The sequence below is a fragment of the Scyliorhinus canicula genome, chromosome 22, assembly GCF_902713615.1.
Source record: "Scyliorhinus canicula chromosome 22, sScyCan1.1, whole genome shotgun sequence".
Taxonomy (NCBI): domain Eukaryota; kingdom Metazoa; phylum Chordata; class Chondrichthyes; order Carcharhiniformes; family Scyliorhinidae; genus Scyliorhinus; species Scyliorhinus canicula.
Genome location: NC_052167.1, coordinates 2,521,528 through 2,549,033, shown reverse-complemented (window position 1 = coordinate 2,549,033; position 27,506 = coordinate 2,521,528). Strand labels below are relative to the sequence as shown.

The 27,506-nt window shown below is 47.0% G+C and overlaps 1 protein-coding gene across 2 annotated transcripts in view; it reads left to right on the top strand.

Annotated features, from left to right (window-relative positions):
• si:dkey-192p21.6 (uncharacterized protein LOC565246 homolog) overlaps positions 1-26,618 on the top strand; it is a 237,319-nt gene extending 210,701 nt beyond the window's left edge. The window contains exons 15-18 of one of the 2 annotated variants that reach the window (XM_038783221.1): positions 4,059-4,136; positions 13,668-13,738; positions 18,403-18,515; positions 26,031-26,618. In XM_038783221.1, the coding sequence (XP_038639149.1) occupies positions 4,059-4,136; positions 13,668-13,738; positions 18,403-18,515; positions 26,031-26,212 (444 nt within the window). In that variant the 3' untranslated portion in view covers positions 26,213-26,618. The remainder of the gene's footprint in view (positions 1-4,058; positions 4,137-13,667; positions 13,739-18,402; positions 18,516-26,030) is intronic. The other variant, XM_038783222.1, reaches the window with a different exon arrangement.
• The last annotated feature ends 888 nt before the right edge of the window (positions 26,619-27,506 follow it).

Here is a 27,506-nt window from a genome sequence, read left to right as displayed (position 1 = left end):
GAACAGATCCAGGAGACAGGATGTGAGTATTGTGGGGTTACTGGAGGGGATTGAGGGCTGCACCCCGACTGAATAGTTCTTCGACTTGTTCCACAGGATGGTGGGTGAGGGTGTGCTACCATCCCCACCCGCAGAATTTGACCAGGCCCATTGCTCACTGTGACCTAAGCCTCCTTCTTGTGCGGTGATCACAAGATTTCATCGTTTCAAAGAAAAGGCATTGAGATTCCAATTGCTGCTGCTGCCTGTATCTACCACTCTCCTGTCAGGGTATCTCACATTTGTCTGTCTTGCTCCATCCTCACACATCCACTGTAGCTCGCCTGCGACTGACCTGTGACATCCATCATCCAACTACGCCTAGATCAACCCCTTTTTCTGATCACAGTAAGAAGTCTTACAACACCAGGTTAAAGTCCAACAGGTTTGTTTCAAACACGAGCTTTCGGAGCACTGCTCCTTCCTCAGGTGAATGAAGAGGTATGTTCCAGAAACATATATATAGACAAATTCAAAGATGCTGGACAATGCTTAGAATGCGAGCATTTGTAGGTAATCAAGTCTTTACAGATCCAGAGATAGGGGTAACCCCAGGTTAAAGAGGTGTGAATTGTCTCAAGCCAGGACAGTTGGTAGGGTTTTGCAAGTCCAGGCCAGATGGTGGGGGATGAATGTAATGCGACATGAATCCCAGGTCCCGGTTGAGGCCGCACTCATGTATGCGGAACTTGGCTATAAGTTTCTGCTCGACAATTCTGCGTTGTCGCGTGGCCTGAAGGCTGCCTTGGAGAATGCTTACCCGGAGATCAGAGGCTGAATGCCCTTGACTGCTGAAGTGTTCGCCGACTGGAAGGGAACATTCCTGCCTGGTGATTGTCGCACGATGCCCGTTCATTCGTTGTCGCGGCGTCTGCATGGTCTCGCCAATGTACCACGCTTCAGGACATCCTTTCCTGCAGCGTATGAGGTAGACAAGTTGGCCGAGTCGCACGAGTATGTACCGCGTACCTGGTGGGTGGTGTTCTCACGTGTAATGGTGGTATCCAAGTCAATAATCCGGCACGTCTTGCAGAGATTGCCATGGCAGGGTTGTGTGGTGTCGTGGTCGCTGTTCGGAAGGCTGGGTAATTTGCTGCACACAATGGTTGATTGAGGTTGCGCGGTTGTTTGAAGGCAAGTAGTGGGGGTGTGGGGATGACTTTGGCAAGATGTTCGTCTTCATCGATGATGTGTTGAAGGCTGCGAAGAAGATGTCGTAGTTCCTCCGCTCCAGGAAAGTACTGGACGACAAAGGGTACTCTTTTTTTCTGATGTCCTTCATTTTGCCCTCTAGAAATGATCTCTGTAGCCTTTCAGCTCTGATTAAATGGTTGAAATTCCTTTTCTTGATATCACTTTTTTTTAATGAATTACTTTTTCTCTAGTTCCCACGTTGGAAGAAGAGTTTGGTAGTTCTGCTAGTATCCTGGACAATATTCCTTCCTCAATCAAAATTAGAATTTCCTCTAATCCATTTATTAGAACATAGAACAGTACAGCACAGAACAGGCCCTTCGGCTCTCGATGTTGTGCCGAGCAATGATCACCCTACTCAAGCCCATGCATCTACCCTATCCCCGTAACCCAGCAACACCCACTAAGGGCAATTTAACCTGGCCAATCCACGTAACCCGCACATCTTTGGGCTGCGGGAGGAAACCGGAGCACCCGGAGGAAACTCACGCAGACACGGGGAGAACGTGCAGACTCCGCACAGACAATGACCCAGCCGGGAATCGAACCTGGGACCCTGGGGCTGTGAAGCAATTGTGCTAACCACTATGCTACCGTGCTGCCTCATTTATTTTCTGTTTGTTAAACCTTGCAGTATAAAAAAACAATGTTTGCCTCAAAAACAACGGCTGTAATGACAAAGTAATATATTGGGACGCCCTGAGGGTGTAGTGGTTGGAAGTATAAAAAAGAATCTTTCCTTGGTCTGGGTGTTCTCAACAATGAAACTGGACACACAAAAATGGAACAAAGTTCCCTTTTCCAAAATATTTTCCTCACAGATCTCTAGAAGGGAAAGTCATGGAGCATTAACACCCCATTGTCAGGTGGCATTAACTGGAGAACCAAACTAATGTTGGAGAAGCAATTAACAGAATGCATTATATTATGGCTATGGATTCTCTTGTTAATCAACTGCTAATTATTTCTCAATAAGCTTGTAGTATTGACGTCATGATCATTAATCCTGTAGTGTGAATATCTCCACATGTCAATGACATGGAGTACATTGGCAGTCAGCCCAGAGTTAGACAAAGAAATAGCCCGTAAAATTATAACTGAGCATCATTTTAAAGGAGGAAACTGATTTTAAATGCAATAATGGAATCTTGGATTCATTTGAAAATCGTAAACTTGGTCGTGCATCGCTTCTGCTGGTTTATACTGTTGCTGAATCCTTGGAGTAGATTGCTTCCATGCACTTAGCACAATGCTGTGTAAGAACCAGCAAAGTTTAATTGCTTAAAGTGCAGCTTAGAAGTCACTCCAGGCTGGAGTGTCATGTAGACAGACCGCGTTTGGAATCCAATGTTCATTTGTCTGCATTTACCATTCTATCAGGGAACTGGCAGACATCCCTCTAGCAGCGCTGGCTCACCAGTGACCAGGCAGTTTCTTAACTCGGTTTTTAACCTGAAGCTGATTATCCCCCTCCAGGGGTCCCATCAGTAGGTTTTAACAGACTAGTCTCTTTTGATTCCTGCCTGTGCTTGGCCTCTTATGGTGCAAAGTATCAATTGGCCATCAGGGAAGATACCAGTTTCATTTAACCATCCTTATTCACTCCGGTCATAGACTCCATAGAATCCCAACAGTGCAGAAGGAGGTCATTCGGCCCATCGAGCCTGCACCGGCCCTTGGAAAGCGTACCCTACTTTAGCCCACGCCTCCACCTTATTCCCGTAACCCAGTAAACCCACTTAACCTTTTGGGCACTAAGGGACAATTTAGCTTGGCCAATCCACCTAACCTGCACATCTTTGGACTGTGGGAGGAAACCGGAGCACCCGGAGGAAACCCACGCAGACACGGGGAGAACGTACAGACTCCGCACAGACAGTGACCCAAGCCGGGAATCGAACCTGTGACCCTGGAGCTATGAGGCAGCAGTGCTAACCACCGTGCTACCGTGTCCTCCCCCCACCTAGCATTTCCTATGCTACAGTTTTTGTAACAATGGTATTTAAAATCTGCTGTCTGTACATGATCAAACATTCGGTTGACCAAGATGTAATGCATCCTCCATATTTGTATGATGTCTTAGTGCAAATGAATCATCAAAGCCTCTGGTTTACACTTACTGTATATTTCTGGTTTTGCTACATGGAATTCCAGAATTCTTGCTGGCAAATTGTTCTATTTCATCATTGGGGATGCATTCTAATATTCTGTTCATTGTTCCAGGAAGATTGAAATGATTCATGATTGTGCACGCAAAAGTGTTTGCTCACCAATTGTAAAACAATCTACACATTGGCAAAATGCATACATAGAGATGAACCCCTTTACAAAGATAGAATGATTCTCACTCTGCGGCTCCACCTGAACATGAGTTTGATAAACCACTTCTAAATTACTTAATCACCCCCAGTACTCACTGATTGTGGACTGGGAGCTCGAATCAGCCAAATTGGTTTCATTTTGGACAATTAGCAACCATTGGACAGAGGCAGTTCCATCCCATCCATCTGGGCTGTATTCTGACCACAATCTGTGCAGTGGAAGGAGAATTTTTTGAACGCACTCCAACTCCTAGTCATCCATCAGAGGAGAAACTTTCAATTTCTCCGACTAGACTGGAGGTCAGTGCTGAAGATGATTGCCACAATTCAAAAGCACTGAAGCATCCAGTGTCTCTCTGAGAAATGGAGTTTGCAGCCCTTCTGTTTAGCTTGTATTGAAGTCTTGTTTCGGAGGCCAAGTGACAGTAGAGGACCACACTGAGCCTTCCCCCTCCCCACAAATATTCTTCACCATTGATCTCTTCTTTTCTAATTTCTTTGCAGGCTGGAAAGATCATTCTTGCATATCGTCCCAGCAACCTCAGCATCCTAAAGCGGTTCCTCATATGGGCTGTTTTATTGGTGAGTCAAATTAACCACAGACATAACAAGGTACTTAGGACTTGGAGCTGTTTTGGTGTCAGCAATGGTTTCAACGGGAGGCCACAAAGGAAGTAAGTTCTGGTGACATCAATTTGTCGATACAGCCGAGGAGCGCGGTGTCTGCTGTAGTTTTTACAAACTTAAATCCATTTGAAATAAACAAGTTAACGAGGTTGTTAAAATGTCAGGGAAAGGATTTTAACGTGTTAACTACAGCATTACTCATTTAGTGGCATGTGAGTTCAATAACAAAGATCAGTGAGCTTTCTTGGCAACGAATTGAGTTTAAGCGTAAAGAAAAATGGAGACAGAATCAACAAAGGGTTTCTAATGCTTCTCCAACATCTCCAGAATCATGGTTTTGCTATTTGGCTCCTCCAAGCTGGAGAGATTGCTCTGTGACCATTGATCGCTCAAAATGGCGAAATGCTTATTTGTGGAGAGCAACAGATGCAGAAGGAAAATAATCCGAGAATTGAGAGAGAGAAAGAATGTTAAAAAAAGTCAAACGGAAAGCTGAGGGAGAAATGGAATAGTGCCCATTGTCCCACGCGCAGTCGCAAAATTTAAAATTTGTTTTGAAACCATCCTGCGACTTTGCCTCTCTTTATTTGTAAACTCCTCCGCCTCCAAGTCTCAGTTTTTCTGACTTTGGCTTCTTGGGCATTCTCCCACTGCCCAACTGTGACCTCAGCCACATTGGGCTGCATTTAATGTGTTCCTTCTGAGCGTGTTTTCAGCGGCAGGGGTGAGCGACACATGAAAATTGAGGCAGCTGCTCACCCCACCACCTTCCCACCCGTCCCAACACTGAAATCAGTAGATTCTCGACCTCTGAGGGAATCAAGGGAAATGGGGAGCAGGCAGGAACGTGGAGTTGAGATAGAAGATCGTCCATGATCGTACTGAATGACAAAGCAGACTCGAGGGGCCCATCCATTCCACACCACCGTGTGACCCGACAAATCGTATGGCCTTCCACAGCTTCGGGATAATCATGGACAACAGTGCAAAAAAACCAGACCTTCCTCTACTTACCTCTTTTCGATTTACAAGCAGAGGCAATATTTTGAACAGCTTCCATGTCCCGAAATGTAATGGGGTGGCCGATTGAGATTCCCTGCCATAAATTGATGATTCTAGCTGTCAGAAAGCAATGATGTAATGATTTATTACCTGCCTCTAGTGCATTTCCTATGTCTGTACAGGGCGTTTTAACTAGTGCATTGAATCCATCTGAGATTCATTGGAAATTGTACTGTCTCAGTGCTACTTACAAAGAAGTGTACATCCGCTAGGAAAGAATTCATTACTTTTGGTCCACTAGATTACTAAAGCCACAGGGGTATAATCAATTTACTGAGACGCCGGCTCTCATACTGGTCATTTTCAAACCCAGGCTCCAGAGAATGGATAGTTTTCTGTCAACAGTCCGTTACCCTGTTAACTATTGAAGCGATTGGATTTTAACACATATGCTACCGCTTATGTCCAGAGAGCCTTAGAATTCCTACAGAGCAGAAGGAGACCAGTTCGCCCATCGGGTCTGCACCGATCCAGTGAAAGAGCATCCTACCTTGGCCCACACCCCACCCTATCCCCGTAACCACGTCTAAGCTGCACATCTTTGAACACTAAGGGACAATTTTAGCATGGCTAATCCACCTTTTGGCTGTGGGAGGAAACCGGAGCACTTGGAGGAAGCCCACGCAGACACGGGGAGAACGTGCAGACTCCGCACACAGTGACCCAAGCCGGGAATCGAACCCGGGGCCCTGGAGCTGTGAGGCTGCAGTGCTAACCCCGATGTTACCGTGCCCTCGCAGAGTATGCCACCCAATTCTCTTCCAAATGTTACCTGAATTTCGACAGAAAAGACTGTTTGAACATAGAACATAGAACAGTACAGCACAGAACAGGCCCTTCGGCCCTCAATGTTGTGCCGAGCCATGATCACCCCACTCAAACCCACGTATCCACCCTACACCCATAACCCAACAACCCCCCCCCCCCCTAACCTTACTTTTATTAGGACACTACGGGCAATTTAGCATGGCCAATCCACCTAACCCGCACATCTTTGGACTGTGGGAGGAAACCGGAGCACCCGGAGGAAACCCACGCACACAGGGGGAGGACGTGCAGACTCCACACAGACAGTGACCCAGCCGGGAATCGAACCTGGGACCCTAGAGCTGTGAAGCATTTATGCTAACCACCATGCTACCCTGCTGCCCCATTGACTTAAAATATCTGACACGATTAATGATTTAAAGAGGGGATTCCCGAGCTGAAGGCCCAGATGACTGAAAACGCAGTCAACGGTGGAGCAAAGAAAATCAGGGACATGCCAAAGGCTGGAATTGGAGGAGTGCAGAAATCTCTGAGGGTTGTAGAGCTGGAGAGATTACAGAGATGGATAAGGGCAAGGACATGGAGGTATTGGAACACAAGGTTGAGAATTTTAAAACCAAAGACTAAACAAGGAATATAATCATGGTTCATGTGCTAATTATCTCGTGAGAGGTTCTTATATTTTAAGACTCAGTGAATCTCTTGTGATCCCTACCCTCGTCAGATTGTGCGCAGATTCTTCACTTGACATTCTTTAGAGTGTTGCTCAGTTGCAGGAACTTTACATCACATGTGAAAATTGGTGCTCAAATGGAGAAACTGCAAATTCCATGCCTTGCTCTCCCCGATTTGCCTCCAGATCTGCTGGAGTCCATTGAGTAATGTGTACACAAATGAGCAAATCTGCATATGACTGGGCTGTTTGCCTTCAAATGTTACTGCATCCTGGGCCAAGATCAGGGCCTGTGTCATGACATAATCATTGTGTGATGTGGGAATTCATTACCCCCAGGTGCACATGTTTAGAAGGTGGTTTCAGGAAACCTAGACTCCCAGTAGCAGCTTGGAAGGCAAGGAAAGATTGGTCCTTCCTGTTGTTACATTTATATTTGATGCACCTGTCTGCTATTTTCCCACTCTCTTTAACACAGTGAAGGGTCCTAGCCCGAGGGAATAGGACATTTTACCAGTTCAGACACCTATGGTCAATACCAAACACTGTTTGAATTATCGCACAGATCAGCTGCCACATTTAAGCTTCTTCACCGAGGTGAGGAGGTGCGTTTGCGGAAGCTAGCTGCAAGACTGTGGCAGTCCATGTCACATTTCCAATCGACTAATCCCATTTTTCCTGGTATATTGAGCCTTTCCTAAAAGCACTTTGCCCAGTGGTCCGCTCCACTCCACCCCATTTCACATCGAGCATGCTGTCTGCTTGTAATTGGCCGATATGTCAAGTGCCTGAGGCGCCTCACTTTCTGCCACGTCAGGAATCATTTGGACCTTGCGCGATGAGCCATGCGAGGGAACAAAGAGAATTGTAATTCATTTTTCCACTTCTGCTTTGAGCTGTCGTGGACTGTGCAGGGGTCAAACAGAAATGCGAATGGAGGCTGCAACAAGTGAAAAAGTGGTCAGAACTCATAGAGGCAGCAATACCAAGGCACAAAAGTGGACACTAGTGACAGAAACAGGTTGGAAAAACTCGGTCTGGCTGCATCCGTGGCGAGAGAAACAGAGCTAACGTTTCAAGACACAATTCTTCAGAGCTACAGAGAGGGAGAAATGTGATGGATGTTATACTGATTAAGAGGGTGGTGCAGAATAAAAATTCAGGGATGGGTGGGAGCTGAGAGATTTGACACAGATGACATGGGCATTAGACAAAGGGAGCAATAATGGCAGTGTGAAAGATTAAAGAAGGTGCTGAGAGTGGTATGAGGTTAAGATAGCAGAATGATAAGACGCAGAGGAACTCATCTCCTGCCCTCCCTCTCCAGTTGATGGCTATGTTTTCAACTTTAGCGCATGTATGGAAGGTGTCATCGGGCTATTTGGAAACTGTGCAAAGTTCATCCAAGTGAAAAAAATTTCGGGCAGTGCTATTAACATTTTTGTTACTTAACTCAACAGATAGCGAAGCAGTTCCCTATTAACTTTGTCAAATAATCCCGAATCAACCATTCACTTTGTTTTTCCCTAGCCAACCTTGCTCAATCACCTTGCTAATAGTACTTATTGTCCAAGTTAATTTGGTACTTCCAAGCAATATGAAACTCTCTTACCTTACACAGTCCAAACTTCCACTTAGATTCAGCAAACATAAAGGAGGTCTCAAATGAAGAGGTTTTGGTTGTAACCACTGATCCATCTCCACGCTGTTCTTTATCGGGATTACCTGCCTCCTGACTTGCAGGTTTTTTTTATCCAGCTGGTACAAATATCAGCCATTTTTAATTCAGTTTGCCCTTCTACAGAAAGGCTGCTGCGAATTTCATTGATATATGTCATCTCGCCTCTATTTTTAGGCCGCTTACTTTAGGTAAGAGGTTGTGGGTGCAAGACCCAATGCAGAATTTGGACAAAATCCAAACTGATATTGCAGTGCAGTACTGAGGGAATGCTGTGTTGGTGGCGATGTCAGCCTTTGGATGAAAGATTAGACCAGGGGTGCAATTTTCCCCCTGTGCTGCGTCCAGCGCATCGTGGGAGAGGCCCAAATCAGGCTTCGTGCCAGGTCCAAATTCTGGCATGAGTCGCCCAACTCGCGGCGCCTGGCACGATCTGGATCACGCCCTCACTGAGTGACATCCAGATAATCATATTTAGATATGTGCGGCCTATATGAGGCCGTGTTCTCCCGGCGCCCAGGAGTCATTGGTCTCACTGGCGGGGCCTCACCCGGGAGCCGATTAGGACCAGTCTCCACAAGTGGACAGAAGGCATGATGGCCACTCTGGTAGTCTTGAAGGCTATTAGAGCCCCCCAGGTGGTTGGGGACAGGGCAGGGCAGTACTTTGGCACTCCCCTTTGCACCCTGGCGGTGCCAACCTGCTAATGTCCATGTCTGCGGGGGTGGCATTGTCCATGGGTAGAGATTGGGGCACTCTTTCCATATAGCACTCCGATCTCTGAGGAGGTGGTCTTACCGGCGAGTTCAGTTAACCACTGCTGAACATTTCTAAGTGTGGGCTGGACCGGGGGGAATTTCCCACGGCTCTAAAAAGTGATTACGGGCGCGGTCGAATGGTCTCGCTGTGCCCCACTTGGTGATGAGACGTGGCCGGTAAATCTAACCAGATCTCGCGAGACGTCGTGATCTGGATCTCACCCTCAGCTCGTCAGTTCAGGAAGTGCGGCCTCGGCTGGGCATTTCCTCGCCAAAGAGTCCCGATTGATTGCGGGGTCGATCTCGGCGCTGCAGACACCGAGAAACACTCCGTTATTTGCACCCAAAACAGGACTCTGTATTTTGGAAATCAAATCTCACTCTCAGTGTGAGTGAACCCAGGTCTGGATCTCACCAAAAAGCCAGCGGGAAACACCCCACCAAACTATTGTGCACCATTGTGTCATTGGTGGAGATGTCAGCCTTTGGATGAAGGTTAATGACCCATGACACGATCTGAAAGTGAAGTCCCCTGATTATCCCGGTCAACATTCTTCCCTTAAATACAGCAAAACGTGGGAACACAGGAGTTGGCAATTTAACCCCTCAAACTTATTTCTCTTTGTGGGAGAGTCAGGGACCAGAGAGCATAATCTCAGAGTAAGAGAACGTCCAAATAGGACAGGGATGAGGGGGAATTTGTTCTCTCGGGGCTAGTGAATCTGTGGAATTCTTTGCAGCAGAGAGCTGTAGAGGCTGGGTTGTTAAGCATGTTCAAGGCATGAGAGAGACAGGTTTTTAATCAGCGAGGGAATCGAGGTTTATGGGGATAAGGTGGGAAGATGGAATTGAGGATTATCACATCAGATCAATAATGATCTTATTGAATGGTGGAGCAGACTCGATGGGCCGATTGGCCTACTTCTGCTCCTGCGTCTGATGGTCTTAATCATTCAATGAGATTGTGGCTAATCTGCAACCTAATTCCATATATTCCATTCACCTTGTTGCTCTGTGGTATTTTGCTATTTGCAGACTAATCTGGTAATGAGGCACTGCATTTTGGTATTTGAAATGCTTGAAAATATGCCGAAGAAATTTGATGAAGTATTCCATCAAGCGAGTCTTACTTTTTAATTTGCATGAATTAAAATGGTGGGTCCATCAATGAATAATTCTTCAACTGAAGGTTTCATTACAGAATATGGTTTATGCTAATCCATCAGCACCCGCTTTCTAATCCTTGGCCTGGTGAAATATGGCCTGACGTCTCATTATTGCTTCATGCCACCAGCTGCGTGGCTTTGTCACTAACATAAACTGTCAGCGCAAGGAAAGGATCAAACTTAATTTTGTTATATGACATTGTCTGAGTGATGGGCAGGTTACATGAATGAAAACTTGACAGATGGCACTTTAGCCAGAGAAAGATGAGAAATCTATAATTGATTAGGCATAATCAATTAGGCGAGGTCATTGACATCACTCGTATGTTAATTGTTAGGTTTATGCATGACGTCCTGATTAACCAGTAGTCATTTCAAATCAAGCCAGTCGGATGTTATTTTACAGTTCCTTGCCTTATTTCTGTATCAGTTTGGTTCGGTTGGTAACACTCCTGTCTGAAGCTCGGAAATATCACCAAAGGACTTTTCTCACGTCGAATCAGCCTGAAGCAGCGACAGCTGCAAGAACGAGAAGCAGCCACTTAGCACTCCACAAGATCCAACTGCAAAAAAATAAGACAAATAACAAACTCTCGCCAATTGTGGTCGAGGCTTGACTGTTGATTGGGACCCTTCCTCATGCATTTTCCAAATATTGACCACGGGATCTTTAACACACGGCAGAACAGTCAGATAGGATTCTGCCAATCCTGTGCCCCATCAAAATCTGGCATCTCTGACCATGCAGCGATGTCGTGACGAAACATAGAAACTAGAAGCAAGGGTACGCCATTCAGCCCTTCGAGCCCGCTTCGCCATTCAATATTATTATTATCCTCTATCTCAACGCCACATTCCCACTTTTTCCCCCTACCCCTTGATGCCATTAAAAGTAAAAATATTATCTATCCCTCTCTTGAATACTTTCAGTGACTTGGCCTCCTCAGCCTTCTGTGGTAGGCAATTCCCCAGGTTCAATACCCTTTGAGTGAAGATGGGTGATGTGTTGCCCTGGGTCATCTCCATAAGTGCTATCGTGGAGCTTGACCCCTGGCCTGTTGTACATGTAAGGGGAACTCCAGCATTCCTGAGTTTCTGGGGCATCAGGAAATTGGCATTAAATTATGTAGGGATAGAGTTAACTGAGGAGGGATGGGGGGTGTGAGGGGTGGGTGGGGGGGGGGGGGGGGGCTTGAGTGGATCATACCCACATGGGCTGGTTGGTCATGAATGTCCAGTCTCTGCTCTGTATGTTCAATATAAATGGTGGATGATCGCGGTTTGAACTAGGTACACACCGGGGTCATTAGAGTAAAATCCTCCCGTACAATCGTTTAGATGTTGAACAATCTCATAAAAGCGGCCCATTTCATTAGATTATTTTGTAGACTTGCCATAGGAATCTGGCTGGTGCAATATCACTTGCTTATAGGTAGAGCGGTTACTTAAAGATCAATACCAATGAAGATCAATTTTCAATGGGGGACTGTCATCCCTTTGAAGTTGTTGGGGGAGTTTTAAATGTCACTGATCACCCAACGAAACAAATGTCATTCATGTCGTAAAACTGCCTCTCTGCCCTGACAGTATCGTTGAATCATTGGCAAATGGCCCAACCTTGAACCGGAAGATTTGTTTTGAAAAAGCGGAGTGAATGAAGGTTTGAAGATTCGAGAAGAAGGAAATGAGTTACATTACCGGTGTCTGGTAATGAGCTGACATTCCCCAAGCCCCTTTCTGCCTCATTCCACTGCCAAAATAATTGGAACGTTGGAACCAGTCACATTCTAGAAGTTAATTGAGAAAAATAAATCAAGAAAGGCAGAATTGAAAAGTAGGAGATCTGTCTACAGATAACCCATGGTGGTCACTTGTAAATCTTACAACTAAACAGTATGCTAAAGGTGTGTTATAACATGAGGTTATTCATGTCTTCTCGACCCTGACCCAATATTCTCAATGCATTTTGCCCCAATGTCCAGATTCCGACACCAGATTTGAGTTGTGTTCACACCACAACGGCAGAATCCGTGCACAGTGTAACTGTAACAACTCTGCAGTCGCCATGGAAATCCTGGTTTTACAATAGCGAGGGTCACAAGGCTAGAGCCGCTGGCTGGGGAAAGTTGCTCCTCCTTCGCTCATCCACCCCGAAAGACTGAGGTTTCCCTCTCACCCCACCTGAGATGTAATAATCCCGTGGCACTATTTGGAAGATGAACTGGAGAGTTCTCCCAAGCTGCCCAAAGAACATTGTTGAGAAAAAAACAGATGATCTGGCCAGTATCATATTGATGTTTGTGGAGGGGCTGCTTTAGCACTGGGCTAAATCGCTGGCTTTGAAAGCAGACCAAGGCAGGCCAGCAGCGTGGGTTCAATTCCCGTACCAGCCTCCCCGAACAGGCGCCGGAATGTGGCGACTAGGGGGCTTTACACAGTAACTTCATTTGACAATAAGCGATTTTCATTTCTTGCTGTGCGCAAATTGGTGACGCATTTCCAACATTACAACAGTGACTACACCTCAAAAAGTGCAAAGCATTCTGGGAGCAGAGGTCATGAAAGGTGCTATATTAATGCAAGTCGTCTTTGTTTACAAGGATTCTAGGTTTTAGTTCTGCACTATAACATGCAAAGCCAATTCCACAAATCCATTACGTGTGTGTTAATGACCCTAGGCTTGGGCCTGAAAATATGATTCGGCTCATTTAACTTCTGTTCACCTGGACGGCAGGGTGGCGCAATGGTCAGCACAGCGCTGAGGTCCCAGGTTCGATCCCGGCCCCGGGTCACCGTCCGTGTGGAGTTTGCACATTCTCCCCGTGTCTGCGTGGGTCTCACCCCCACATCCCAAAAGATGCAAAGGTAGGTGGATTGACCACGCTAAATTGCCCCCTGATTGGGGTTAAAAAAATAAATTCGGCACTCTAAATATATTTTTAAAAAGAATTACGTCTTGATTTAACGTTGCCACTAATAAGAACATTATTTAAGAACTAGGAGAAGGAGTGGGCAATTCAGCCCCTGGAGCTCACACCGCCATTCACTACCATCGTGGCTGAGGAAACATCTGTACTACATCTACGTTGTCAATTCCCTGTTATCATTTTTTTTTAAATGACCTGCATTTACCTCGTCCTACTGGATTTGAATTTGCCTTTTGGGTTTTCCTTTTGTACTTCAACCCTTCAACCTCTCGGTTATTTTCCTTTTAAGCAACTGTTTGTGTGGTTAATTCCATGCAATATTTTGCTGCATAATCAATGCGAATTGTTAAAAACTGCTGTCAACATCTGTCCACTTGCTGCTGATTCCACCGGCTCACGTGTTTCCTTCCTTTTAACGCTTATTGACCAACTCTGCGTTTGCCCTTCCCCACAGGGATTTATTTCTGCTGTCCTCACCAAATGTGGGAGGGAGGAAGGATTCATCCCCGTCAATAAAAACCTCTGGTGAGTATTGCTTCCACCTACCGGAAAAAGCCATTCCATTGGAAGAGCACAAATGGGAATTCTTTAATTGGAGGCTGTCAGAGGGGTGACTTATATATGGTTTTTCAGGCTGTTAAGGAAAGAAAGACTTGCATTTGTATTACTTCCGATCGCATCGCTCGGAAATATCTCAAAGTGCTTCACACAATCTGCAGTGTAGTGATTGCTGTTCCTTAGGCAGACGCGGCCCTCATTTTCAACATGACCTTATGAACAGCAGTGAGGTAAATAATCACTTAAATCAAAGGAAAAAAGGACGCCTTGCATTTATGTAACGCTGAAGGAACTCGCGGGTGATTAAAATCTCCATTTTATTTTGAGTATTATTGACTTGACTAATTAAAGCTGAAAGGAAGCACAAGTCTTCTTCCCGAAGAATCCATCGCTTGGAAGCAGCCCATCGCCCCTTAATGTTCTGTCAGCAGCACCGGTAGTTTGCTGGTTACTCCATTCCCCTTGTAACTCTGAGCATGGGGACCCTTGCCTGGGCCCGTAAGGGGATGCACGTTGGACATACAGCTTTTGATATGACATTTGAGCAGCCTTGCTCCAATGTTTATGTGCAGGGAGAAGGAGGGAGGGTGAGGGAGGACGGTTAGCGGCCAGGAAACGACAAACAAGTTCGGATCGCACTTGCGTGTAATATAATAATCTTTATTGTCACAAGTAGGCTTACATTAACACTGCAGTGAAGTTACCGTGAAAATCCCCGAGTCGCCACACTCCGGCGCCTGTTCGGGTACACAGAGGGAGAACTCCAAGTTACCTAACAGCACGTCTTTCGGGACTTGTGGGAGGAAACCAGAGCACCCGGAGGAAACGCACGCAGACACAAGGAGAATGTGCAAACTCTGCCCAGACAGTGACCCAAGCCAGGAATCGAACCCAGGACCCTGGAGCTGTGAAGCAACAGTGCTAATCACTGTGCTACTGTGCTGCCCTAAGGACAGGACCTGATTGAAAGGCCGTCGGGTGGGAAAGCCTGCGGCCCCAGGCCCCAGCCGCCGGGAGCAGAACAGGAGCGCCAGTCAGGTGGGACATGGGGGCAGAGCCAGTCAGGGGGAGGAAGAGATTAGGGTGGTTGGGGCGGTGGGAGGGTGAATCCATATAGTTAGACTGCGAGGACTGGGAAAGAGGTTAACTTGCTGATCCTGTGGAAAGCTTTTCCGCTCCTCTTGACCCGTGAGCAGCGCAGGAAAGGCATTTATCTGATGGATCCAACTGTTTTTGCTGAAAGGATTCACAGTGCCTGCAGAACTGGGACGGCGATAGTGAGAGGGGGTGGGGGGGGTGGGGGGGGGGGGGGGGGGGGGGGGTGGGGGGGGGGTGCGAGGGGGAGAGATGAATGGTATGAAAATAACATTTTAATCAGCAACAGCATTGCTAGCAGCTTTTCTCCGGAAGCCTGGAAACACCAATATCAACTCATTAGGACGATTAGTGATTTAGAAATAAGGTTTCAGCGATTGACTTGAACTCCTGAACTCATTACAAAAAAATCATTTATGGTCTTTGTCATTTATTCAGTTTTCGTCCTTGTTCCAAATTATTTTGCATACGCAACTATCTGATAGCAACCACACAATATCGTATTGTCTATTGATTATCTGCCATCTGAAAAACACGACATGCAGCAAGAGGCAGCAATGTCTTTCCTTTCAATGTCAACTTTTATTAGTGGTCAGTTTATGATTGGAGGAATAGGACGATGACAATTAATACAGTTAAATTGCCATGGACGAGCTAGGCTAATATCCAGTTTCCAGGGAGTTGGAAGAGAGCTTCTCTATTCTCATTCACAGAAAATAAATCTCATCACACTATCTCATTAAGAACCACTGAAGGATATTCTTAAATGAATTAAAGGTACGGTTTTCGGTTTGATTTGTCCTCTCTTCTGGGTTGGGGTGGCATGCGTTCAAGTCCAATTCAAGGGGGTGGGCCTCATGGAGAGACAGAGCGTTGCAACATATTTTAAATCGTGAGAAAGCCACCAGGTTTTTAAATATCTAACACTTGAGAGGTGGCTGGTCACTTTAAATGCATCTTTCCGCAACGGCTCGTCTAGCTTTTTGTTGTAGCATTGTGTGGAAAGTCAGCCACGAGCTGTACGGAGACATTCAGATGTTAATATGTCAGCAGTAATCTTGGCCACTTGCTTTATTCTGTGAGCAATCAAACGAGTCTGAAGATGTCTAGGTGGTCTTAATGTACTAGTGCCTCGGTTGCATCAAAGCTGGTTAAAGCGGTGGCTAACTTGACCCTTGCTTACCGGATAGCTACACTCTCTTCTCCCGTGAGATCTTGCGTGGCAGCTAGGGTTTTGATCTCAAAGGCAGACCCATGCTTTCCCAAGTTCCTTTGTGTATCACTTCCATGCAAGTGAACACTCTTATTACAGATCCCCAAGTTATACTGATGTGGCTGGTGGCCCAGGTTGAATATTTTCAGTAATTAGTGAAGCGTCATTTTGTAATGTGAAAAAAGAGTAAAAATACGAAAGCTGTTGTATTGCCTCTTGCTACTATTTATCTCTCTCTTTTACTGAGACTGTACCACAATCTGTAGTCTGAAGCACAGTCTGGTGCAACATTTATTCTTCTACCAGGTCGAAGAGTCCTTGAGAGACTCATTTACTCTCTAGTAATGTAACGATAATGGTCTTTGGAGTTATGAAAGGTTTAATATAGTAAATGTTTCCACTTGTGGGGTCTCTAAAGCTAGGGGCCACAAATATAAGAAAGGCCTTAATGAATTCAATCATCAGATAGGACCCAAGAATGATGAGAATGTGGAACTTGCTATAACAGGGAGTAGATGAGGTGAAAAGTAGAAATGCATTTAAGATGATTTATCACTGGGGTAAGGTGGAATTGGAAGGCAAGAGGCCACTTGTGGAACATATACACAATGTAGGAGCAAAATGCTAGTTTCTGTGCTGGAAATTCTCTGTAGTAATTGCATATAAATCGCTGTTCAACCCAGATTGTGTGTGTGTGCGGAGGCCACAATTTAATCCTCAGGGAGTGAGGGCTAAATTATGAATGGCAGGGCAGGCTGGAGGGGCTGAATTGCCTGTTCCTGCTACTATTTCTTATGTTCTTACAACACTTATCCTGAGCAGGACTGGTCCTGCTTGATGAGAGAAATATTTGGTAAAAGGCAAAACCAAAACAATCCTGTCTTTGGGATGGGATGTTAACTAAGGCTTCAAGTGGATGCAGGTATTAAAGACATGGCATGGTGGCACAGTGGTTAGCACTGCTGCCATGTAGCGCCAGGGACCCGGGTTCAATTTAGGCCTTCAGTGACTGTATGGAGTTTGCACGTTCTCCCTGTGTCTACGTGGGTTTCCTCCCACAGTCCAAAGATGTGCAAGTTAGGTGGATTGGCCCTGCTAAGTTACCCTTTAATGTCCGGGGAGAAGGAGGGAGGGAGAGGGTGGGTGAGTCGGCCTGGGTGGGATGCTCTTTTGGAAGGTCAGTGCAGACTCAATGGGCCGAATGGCCTCCTTCTGCACTGTAGGAATTCCATGACCCCAAGGCACTATTCAAAAGCAAAATAGGGGGTTCTTGCAGTGTCCTGTCCAGTCATTTGCTCTCGAGCAATAGATAAACTAAGTATTCATCCTATTGCTGTTTGTGGGGCCACATTTGCCATAATAATTCACTGCACTTCACTGTATTTCAACATTGGCGAAGTGTTTCGGAGAGATGTGATGAATTGTTACACCAAACCTCCATTTTATTTCCACATTTAAAGCTGCAATTCTCTGATCTGGTACGTCCACTGGGGAGTGCATCTTGGGAGACAATGGAGGCATGCCCAATATCTTTGCCCTATTCGTTGATTTGAATATGCTGCCCATGATCACTATTCTCTCTGGATGCCAACATTACCCCTTTGATTTGGTACTTGCTTCAGAATTCAGCTTCTTGTCCAGGTTTGTTCACTTACCGTCATTTGTGACCTTTCTGTTCAGTTCTGTGATTAGATTGGCAAAGCCGGTGTTGTCCCCGTCCGGGGGGGGTGGGGGGGGGGGGGGGAAGGAATGAATTCTGGCAGAGGTGCTGAAAACTGAGAGGTGAGAGGACCAGACAGAGTGCAGAGGGAGAAATGATCCCGTTTTGTTCAGGGCCACGAGCCAGCGAGAGGACGCCAATTCAGTGCGATTGGCAAAAGAACCAGAGGCGATGTGAGGTTATGAAGGGGAGATGCCGGCGTTGGACTGGGGTGAGCACAGTAAGAAGTCTTACAACACCAGGTTAAAGTCCAACAAGTTTGTTTCAAACACTAGCTTTCGGAGCAGTGCTCCGAAAGCTAGTGTTTGAAACAAACTTGTTGGACTTTAACCTGGTGTTGTAAGACTTCTTACGATGTGAGGATAAGCATCTTTAGGCAGGGAGTGGTTAAGATCTGGAGTGCAAAGTCCCGAGCAGGGCGCTGGGGGGAAGAATTAAATTATACCTTCCAAACGGGGGTTGGGTAATTATCTGAGGATGGGCAGGGTTATGGGGAGTGGGACTGGCTGAGTTGCTCTCCCAGAGGGCTGGCACCCTCACGATGGGACGAGTGGCCACCTTCCCAGTTGTAACAGATTCTGTTTCGTCATTGTTGCTCCTTAGGTCCCTATCGTTCATCACCACAACCGGCTGCTTCTCTTTCATCCTGCTGGGCTTGATGTATTACGTGATTGACGTTAAGGAATGGTGGGGTGGAGAGCCATTCATCTTTCTAGGTAAGCAGCGGGACCCATCTCTATGTTCTTCACACTACATCCTAAAGCTCAGAAGCCAAGCAGTAAGAACCTTCGAACATCATTCGCAAGTCCATGTTGTTTCGAGCGACTTTATAATTTATCCATTTTCGTCACGTTGAAGGGAAAGGGCTCGAGATCATTTCAAAGCCAAAATAGAAGCATAGACAATAGGAACAGGAGTAGGCCATTCGGCCCTCGAGCCTTCCCCACCATTCAATATGATGATGGGTGACCCTCTATCTCAAACCCACACTTTTGTGCTCTCCATAATAACCCTTGGACATGTTGAGAGTCTAGGGGCTGGATTCTCCATTTGGGAGACCATGGGTGGGTTTCTTCATCCGGCTGCACCGGATTTCTGGTTTGGCACGCCGTTGGGATGCTCCGTTTCGGGGTTTCCCAGTGTGGGGCAGCCCCAAGCCGTCGGGAAACCCCTGGGCTGCCGGCAGAACGGAGAATCCCGACAGCGGAGATTTCAGCCCCATGTTCTTCCATCGGAACTGAATTGCTTCTGGTTCGTGCTGACAGTGTCCAGAAGCGATCCACTCTCCCTGGCCAGGCACATCTTTATATTGTTGGGAGCGCGAAGGATTCTGATCCCAATCCTGCTACTGGGCTGTCATTTTGAGCAGGCGACCCAATAGCGAGATCAGGTGACTGCCCACCCCACCCCCCACAACAATGCAAATCCCGTCCCCGGCCCCCACCAAGGGGATTACTGGGTCCCCTTCCCCCACAGCAGGCACGCATGAGGGTCAGCCAACCCCCCCCCCCCACCCCATTCTGACCCCCCCTCCCCCAGAGACCCCATCAGACCCCCCATCAGACCCTCCCAACCACCTGACTCGGTGGTGCAATGAGATTGTTAAATCTCGTGAGAGGCCTCCTGTGAGATTTGCGCCGCTTGGATCTCCTCGTGAGATCTAACGTGATATCGCGAGACGCCGTGATCTGGATCTCGCCCTCACTTGGCGAGGTCCAGATTAGCATATTTAAGTGAGCCATTAGGCTCATTTATGTATGTCGGCGCCCAATTCTCCCGGGTCCCAGGAAGGAACGTTCGTGCCTGGGAGACCTCACCATGGCACCAATAAGCACTGGTCCACACATATATGGACCAGATGTAACAGAACCCGGGGGACTGCGCAGGCCATCGGAGGCCCTTGGGGGGGGGGGGGGGTCAGCCTCTGGGCAGGGTGGCACCCTAGCACTCCTGCTGGCACACGGGCACTGTGGCACTGCCTGCCTGGCATGTTGGCAGTGCCACCCAGGTGGGCACTGGCAGGCTGGCAGGGTGACAGGCAGGCAGATCAGGCCTGGGGTGCACTTAAGAGGTGGGGGTGGGGGTCTCGAGGACTCCCTAAGTGGTAGATTGAAGCAGTGGGGGCATCCGGAGGTTGCGGTGTGTTGTCTGAGGGGACTTGAGAGATCAGGGCGGCATTTAAAAATGGCGCCTGATCTCTTCCTGCTGAGCTCATCAGTGCAGGAAGTGAGGTCAGTGCTGCCTCGGCGGCATGTTCGAGACCGAGGCCAGAAAAAAAAGAGTCGCATTTGATGGGGGGTCATTCTCGGTGCTGCAGGCTGTAGGCGTCAAGAACAACTCCGCTATAGGTATCCCCAACGGGACTGTTTTGCGGGCATTAAATCGCGCCCCATGGTGGACTCTACATGTGATTCTCCATCCAGCCTGCATGCTTGCAATTAGTTGATATTTCCTTTCAGTAGTTATGTCGTGCATGCAAAAGAATTTATCTGTCATGTATTTTGTAGAGGGTAGGTTTGGCTTTTGGATGGGGCAGTGGCATTTAATGTTGTGCATAGACCATCAGACATAGGTGCTGAAATAGGCCACTCGGCCCATCGAGTCTGCTCCGCCATCCAATCATGGCTGATATTTTCTCATCCCCATTCACCTACCTTCTTCCCATAACCCTTGATCCCCTTATTAATCAAGAACCTGTCTATCTCTGTCTTAAAGACACTCAGTGATTTGGCCTCCACAGTCTTCTGCGGCAAAGAGTTCCACAGATTCACCACCCTCTGGCTGAAGAAATTCCTCCTCATCTCTGTTTTAAAGGATCGTCCCTTTAGTCTGAGATGGTGTCCTCTGGTTCTAGTTTCTCCTACAAGTGGAAACATCCTCTCCACGTCCACTCTATCCAGGCCTCACAGTATCCTGTAAGTTTCAATAAGATCCCCCCTCATCCTTCTGAACTCAAACGAGTACAGACCCAGAGTCCTCAACCGTTCCTGATACGGCAAGCTCTTCATTCCAGGGATCATTCTTGTGAACCTCCTCTGGACCCTTTACAAGGCCAGCACATCCTTCCTTAGATACGGGGCCCAAAACTTCTCACTGCATTGGAGCTGAAAATGTTAAGGGGCTGAATGGATATTGTATTGTCGGATTGGATTCTTCTACAAGGTGCAATCTCTAAACCTCTCAAGTGTCTCGGAGCACCACAGAATAATTAGGGATACGACACGGAAGCTCATGGGTGGCCTTGGATAGTGAGGCAGAGAGATTTCAGTGGTTGGGGGTTATGGATGGAGCTGAGGACGAGGAGGTCAAAGACATTGGCTTGAGGAGACTTTCGAAAGCAGGAAGCGAAGAACCAAGGTGGAGTAATTCAGCGTGGCAGCTCTAGGAAGTGGGGCCATGATAGCTGAACGAAGACTCATGACTTGATCCCAGATTTTCTGCTCATATTTGCTGTGCTGTCAGCTATCCGCGACACACAAAAATAAGCCATTGGTGTGGTGCTTCGACCAATCTCTCTCACCGCCTCTCTCTCCGCAGCTTCTTCTTCTGGGCTCCTCTGGTGCCCCAGTGAAAATCGGAAGCTTCCCCAGAGGACGCACGAAACCGTGACGCACAGAAAGAGAAATAGGAGGGCAAGAAGTCCGTTTTTTATTTGTTTAAATGCGCATTAAAGCATGCAACGCAATGAAAATTGTCGCTGCTCTGCCCAGCAGTATTTCTCACCAAAGTCTTGGAAAATAAAAGTTCACTCCAGGGTCTGACGGGGAGCCTGTTCTGGTTGTTTTAAATGATAGCAGATGGAATATGGAACGTTTAATGAGGAAACAGAATGATTCTGAAGCAGCTATTTTCTGTCTGTCTAATGCAGTTAGGAAACGCATCGTTTGCAGTGAGTTAGCCCAGTGCCTCTTTACCGTGATGTCCGTATGGCTGCCATAAGCACTGATGTCATCAAGTGTAGCTTATTGATGTAAATGTACAGCTCTGTGTTCCATATCCATGCTCAGTCTTGAATAGGGCAATGAGACACAGTTATAGGAAACAATTGACAAATCTAAGAGTTAATTCACTTTTTTTTAAAAAAAGTGTTTAAAATTAGGAAGGTTTCTAAGAGAATAAGTAGCGAAAACGTATTTAGATATAGATATAGAGAAATACAGCGCAGAACAGGCCCTTCGGCCCACGATGTTGTGCCGAACTTTTGTCCTAGGTTAATCATAGGATTTTGGACACTAGGGGCAATTTATCATGGCCAATCCACTCAACCTGCACATCTTTGGATTGTGGGAGGGAACCGGAGTACCCGGAGGAAACCCACTTTTTTTCTTTCTTTTTTTTCCCGTGATGGCCACCACATCGTAGTCCCAAGTACCGATCCATGCCTTAAGTTCACCCACCTTATTCCTGATGCTTCTTGCATTGAAGTATACACACTTCAAACCATCTCCTTGCCTGCAAGTACTCTCCTTTTTCAGTGTTACCTTCCCCACTGTATCACTACGTGCTTTGGCGTCCTGAATATCAGCTTCCTTAGTTGCTGGACTACAAATCCGGTTCCCATTCCCCTGCCAAATTAGTTTAAACCCTCCCGAAGACTACTAGAAAACCTTCCCCCCAGGATATTGGTGCCCCTCTGGTTCAGATGCAACCCGTCCTGCTTGTACAGGTCCCACCTTCCCCAGAATGCACTCCAATTATCCAAATACCTGAAGCCCTCCCTCCTACACCATTCCTGCAGCCACGTGTTCAACTGCACTCTCTCCCTATTCCTAGCCTCACTATCACGTGGCACCGGCAACAAACCAGAGATGACAACTCTGTCTGTCCTGGCCTTTAACTTCCAGCCTAACTCCCTAAACTTGTTTATTACCTCCACACCCCTTGTCCTACCTACGTCGTTGGTACCAATGTGCACCACGACTTCTGGCTGCTCACCTTCCCCCTTCAGGATCCTGAAGACATGATCCGAGACATCCCTGGCCCTGGCACCCGGGAGGCAACATACCTTCCGGGAGTCTCGCTCGCGACCACAGAATCTCCTATCTATTGCCCTAACCATTGAATCACCTATTACTATTGCTTTTCTATGCTCCCCACTTCCATTCTGAGCCCCAGAGCCAGACTCAGTGCCAGAGACCTGGCCGCTAGGGCCTTCCCCCGGTAGGTCATCCCCCCCAACAGCATCCAAAACGGTATACTTGTTTTGAAGGGGAACGGCCACGAGGGATCCCTGCACTGTCTGCCTGTTAGTTTTCCTTTCCCTGACTGTAACCCAGCTACTCTTGTTCAGTACCTTGAGTGTGGCTACCTCCCTGTAACTCGTCTCGATAACCCCCTCTGCCTCCCGGATGATCCGAAGTTGCTCCAGCTCCAGTTCCCTCTGAGGAGCTGGAGTTGGGTGCACTTCCCGCAGGTATAGTCAGCGGGGACACCAGTGGTTTCCCTCACCACCCACATCCTACAGGAGGAGCATGCAACTGCCCCAGACTCCATCCCCTCTTACTTTACAGAATTAGCTGCCCCGTGGACCAACTGGACCTCTGCCCTCCGACTCTGCTTCCAGTCAGCTGTACTCTAAAGTCCTGGTTCCTTTCACGCTATTTGTTTAAATATAGGAAATGAAATGTAAGGAGCACCTTACTATCCCTTCACCTAACTCCCTCAGTCACCAAACTCTCACTGTAGCACTCAAATGCAACCAGTTAAGCAATAATAAGCTCAGGGTTGCTACCAGGAGTATATTGGGGGACATTGGAAAGGTATTTTGTCCACACAGCATTACTGGAACAAATGGCTTTTAAAGCTGATTCAGTCATTCCATTTAGAAGGGAATCAGGTAGAAATTTGAAGAGCAAAGTTATTAAAGGATATCAGGAAAGATAAGAGAAGTGATTTTAGATTTATGTATCTTTGATACAGCATTCCGCTCTGGCACAGGGACAATGTACCAAATGGCAACCTTTTGTTGCCAACCTTCGATGGTTCTCAACCATAGATTCTTTGGAACTGCTTCTTCTCCGATCCCATTCCTTTGTTTCTGGCAAATTTACAGCAGTGGAACAGGAGCAATCCCAAGGAATTTCCCAGCCTGGGACCTAGCCAATATCCTGTACAAAGTAACCAAAATCTCACTGATAGACTGACGGCCTTTCATGACAGGCTGCACTGTCAGGGCAGCATGGTAGCACAGTGGTTAGCACTGTTGCTTCACAGCTCCAGGGTCCCAGGTTCGGTTCCCGGCTTGGGTCACTGTCTGTGCGGAGTCTGCACCTTTTCCCCCGTGTCTACGTGGGTTTCCTCCAGGTGCTCCGGTTTCCTCCTACAGTCCAAAAATGTGCAGGTTAGGTGGATTGGCCATGCTAAATTGCCCTTGGTGCACAAAAAAAGGTTGGGTGGGGCTGCTGGGTTACAGAGATGGGGTGGGAGTGTGGACTTGGGTAGGGTGCTCTTGCCAAGGGCCGGTGCAGGCTTGATGGGCCAAATGGCTTCCTTCTGCACTGTAAATTCTGTGATTCTAAGTTTACTCCGTGCTAGGGGTTCATCCGTGCTGGGGGAAAGAGAGAAGAAATATTTTCACCCACAATATCATCAGCAGTTGGAATTCAGGTGTGGCAGTCACAATGACATCATTTAAGAAGGTATTGCCTGTGGGTGAGATCAGAACGAGGGGTCATAAATATAATCAGTTGTAACATTTTCCCTGCTATTGATGTCAGGCTAACCTGCCTACATATCCCGCTTTCTTTCTCTGCCTCCCTTCGTAGATAGCGGGCTTACGTTTGCTGCTTTCCAATCCATGGGGATTGTACCAGCAGCCAAGGAATTCTGGAAGATCAAAACCAATTCCAGTCTTTCTGTAGTTGCACCTTTGGAAACCCTGGGATGCATGCCATCAGATCCAGGAGATTTGCCAACTTCAAGACCCAGTCATTTCTCCATTTGTGTAAGCAATGTAGTAAGATAGTTACTGAAAAAATAGAGAATTCAGGAGAAACGTCTTTACCCCAGTGGTGTTTAGAATGTGAAACTTGTTACTACCTGTAGTGTTTCGAGGTGAGGAGCATCGACTAAGTCACGGGGAAGCTAGATAAGGGCATACAGTAGTGAGGTAATGAAGGATATGTTAATGAGTTCATTGAGGAACGTGAGGGCTGTGAGCAGCATGTACGACAGCGAGGATCTGTTGGGTCAGTTGATCTGTTTTTGCGCTGTAAATGCTTTGTAACTAAAGAACTTTGTAATAAAATGGCAGAGAAATGAACCGCCATCGAGTAGACTAGTATTTCTTCTGGATTCCTGCTGTAACTCAAGTGGAAACCAGCACAATTCATAAGGAAACTTAGTTTGCTGGGAGTTCATCTGTCAGCTGCTCGATTGACGCACTGAATGGCAAAGGCAGGCGAATAGGCTCCTGTGCAGGCGGAAGTGGACACACATAGAACATAGAACAGTACAGCACAGAACAGGCCCTTCAGCCCTCGATGTTGTGCCGAGCAATGATCACCCCACTCAAACCCACGTATCCACCCTATACCCGTAACCCAACAATCCCCCCATTAACTTTACACTACGGGCAATTTAGCATGGCCAATCCACCTAACCCGCACATCTTTGGACTGTGGGAGGAAACCGGAGCACCCGGAGGAAACCCACACACACACGGGGAGGACGTGCAGACTCCACACAGACAGTGACCCAGCCGGGAATCAAACCTGGGACCCTGGAGCTGTGAAGCATTCATGCTAACCACCATGCTACCATGCTGCCCCAAATGGCAAGACAACATGAACTGTCAACGAACAAGATCTATTGCGTTGTCCCTTTTGTGCTGAAGGAGAGACGGTTAAAATCTTGGGGCAGCGAGCTGGGAAATCTCCCTCCTTCTGCCTCTCCCTTCCTTCACCAGCTTCAGGCACCAGGCACTGAGTGAGGGCAAGTGCTGAAGACACAAAATATGTGAGAGAGAGAAAGGAAAATGTAAGAGTGGGACTGACTGACAGAACGGTCAAAGAAGATGTGTGTTTGTTTAAGGAGGCTTTTGAAAGGCAGGGAGGAAAAATAATTTGGGAAGAGAATTCCAGGTGGTAGGAAGCGTGGTTAATGAAAATTAGCCACCAGTGGGAGAACAGGGGAACAGTGGGATGTACATGGCGAGCGAGAATGATAGAACGAGGCTGTGGAGTGAATTGAAGACCAGTCCTAATCCTTTTTTGTCCTCTGTTACTGAACAGGAATGAATTCCATCTTTGTGTATGTCGGGCACTCGGTACTGGGTTGGTATTTCCCATTCAGCTGGCAAATGAAACACGAGAATACACATGCTGAGCGCCTCCTCCAGGACCTAGTGGGAACAGCGATCTGGGTGCTCATCGCATACATGCTGTACAGAAAGAAATTCTTCTTAAAAATCTAACTTCAGCAGGAATAAATGGAATGTATGTTGGAACATGCAATTAAAATAAAACCATTGTATTATTTTGTTAATGTCCTTCCCTGTTTCTCAAATGTAAGCGACCTTTACTTGTGCCTCTTGACTCCAGTACAATCTGTACAGCAAAATCCTCCAGGGGTCTCTGCCCATCAACACAGGCTGTGTGAATTAGAATCACCCGTCGGCCTGGCTAACTGAATAGTATTTCTCATCATGTTAACCTCTGGAATCTTCTCGATGAAAACTATAAAGCAGTAGCTGTGATACAGGCCAATAAATTGTTTATCGGGGAAGGGACTTTTGTGTTTGTAAAGCTGGACTGTTGATAATTAGAAGGAGCTATTTTAGTATCAAATCAAATAAAAGTAGAACTTGTTTCTTTCTTGTACTTATTCCCCACCTCATCAAATTACTCAAACATTCCAATTTTCTTTGACATGCAGTGGTTGCTGTTTTGTCAGCAAGCTTGGATTTGGAGCAGACATTAAAGCTTCCTGTACACCACCCTGACGTAATATAATTGTAATCGGGAACTAAACAATCTTATTGCAGCAACATGACATTTCCACATTATTGAGAACAGTTGGGATGTTGGTAATGTCACTGAACTAGAAATCCAGAGGCTTAGTCCTTTCTCGAGGCACATAACAATCCAAAACTAAAAGCTAATTTCAGTAATAGTGATCACGGAGCTACTGGATTGTTGTAAATGCCCATCTCTTTCATTAATGTCCTTCAGGGAAGGAAATCTGCCATCCTTACCCGGTCTGGCCTACATGTGACTCCAGATCCACAGCAATGCGGTTGACTCTTAAAAGCCCCTCTGGAATTAGGAGTCCAGTGTGTGATGGAATACTCTCCACTTGCCTGGATCAGCGCACCTCCAACAACACTCAAGAAGCTCAACACCATCCAGGAGACAGCAGCCCCGTTTGTTCAGCACCCCAACCAGTACCTTAGCCATCCACTCTGTTCGACCACTGACACAGAATGGCAGCAATGTGTACCATTTGCAAGATGCACTGCGTCAACTCGCCGAGGTTCCTTTGAAAGGGCAGCACGGTGGCGCAGTGGGTTAGCCCTGCAGCCTCACGGCGCCGAGGTCCCAGGTTCGATCCCGGCTCTGGGTCACTGTCCATGTGGAGTTTGCACATTCTCCCCGTGTCTGCGTGGGTTTCGCCCCCACAACCCAAAGATGTGTAGGGTAGGTGGATTGGCCACGCTAAATTGCTCTTTAATTGGAAAAAATGAATTGGGGACCCTAAATTTTTTTAAA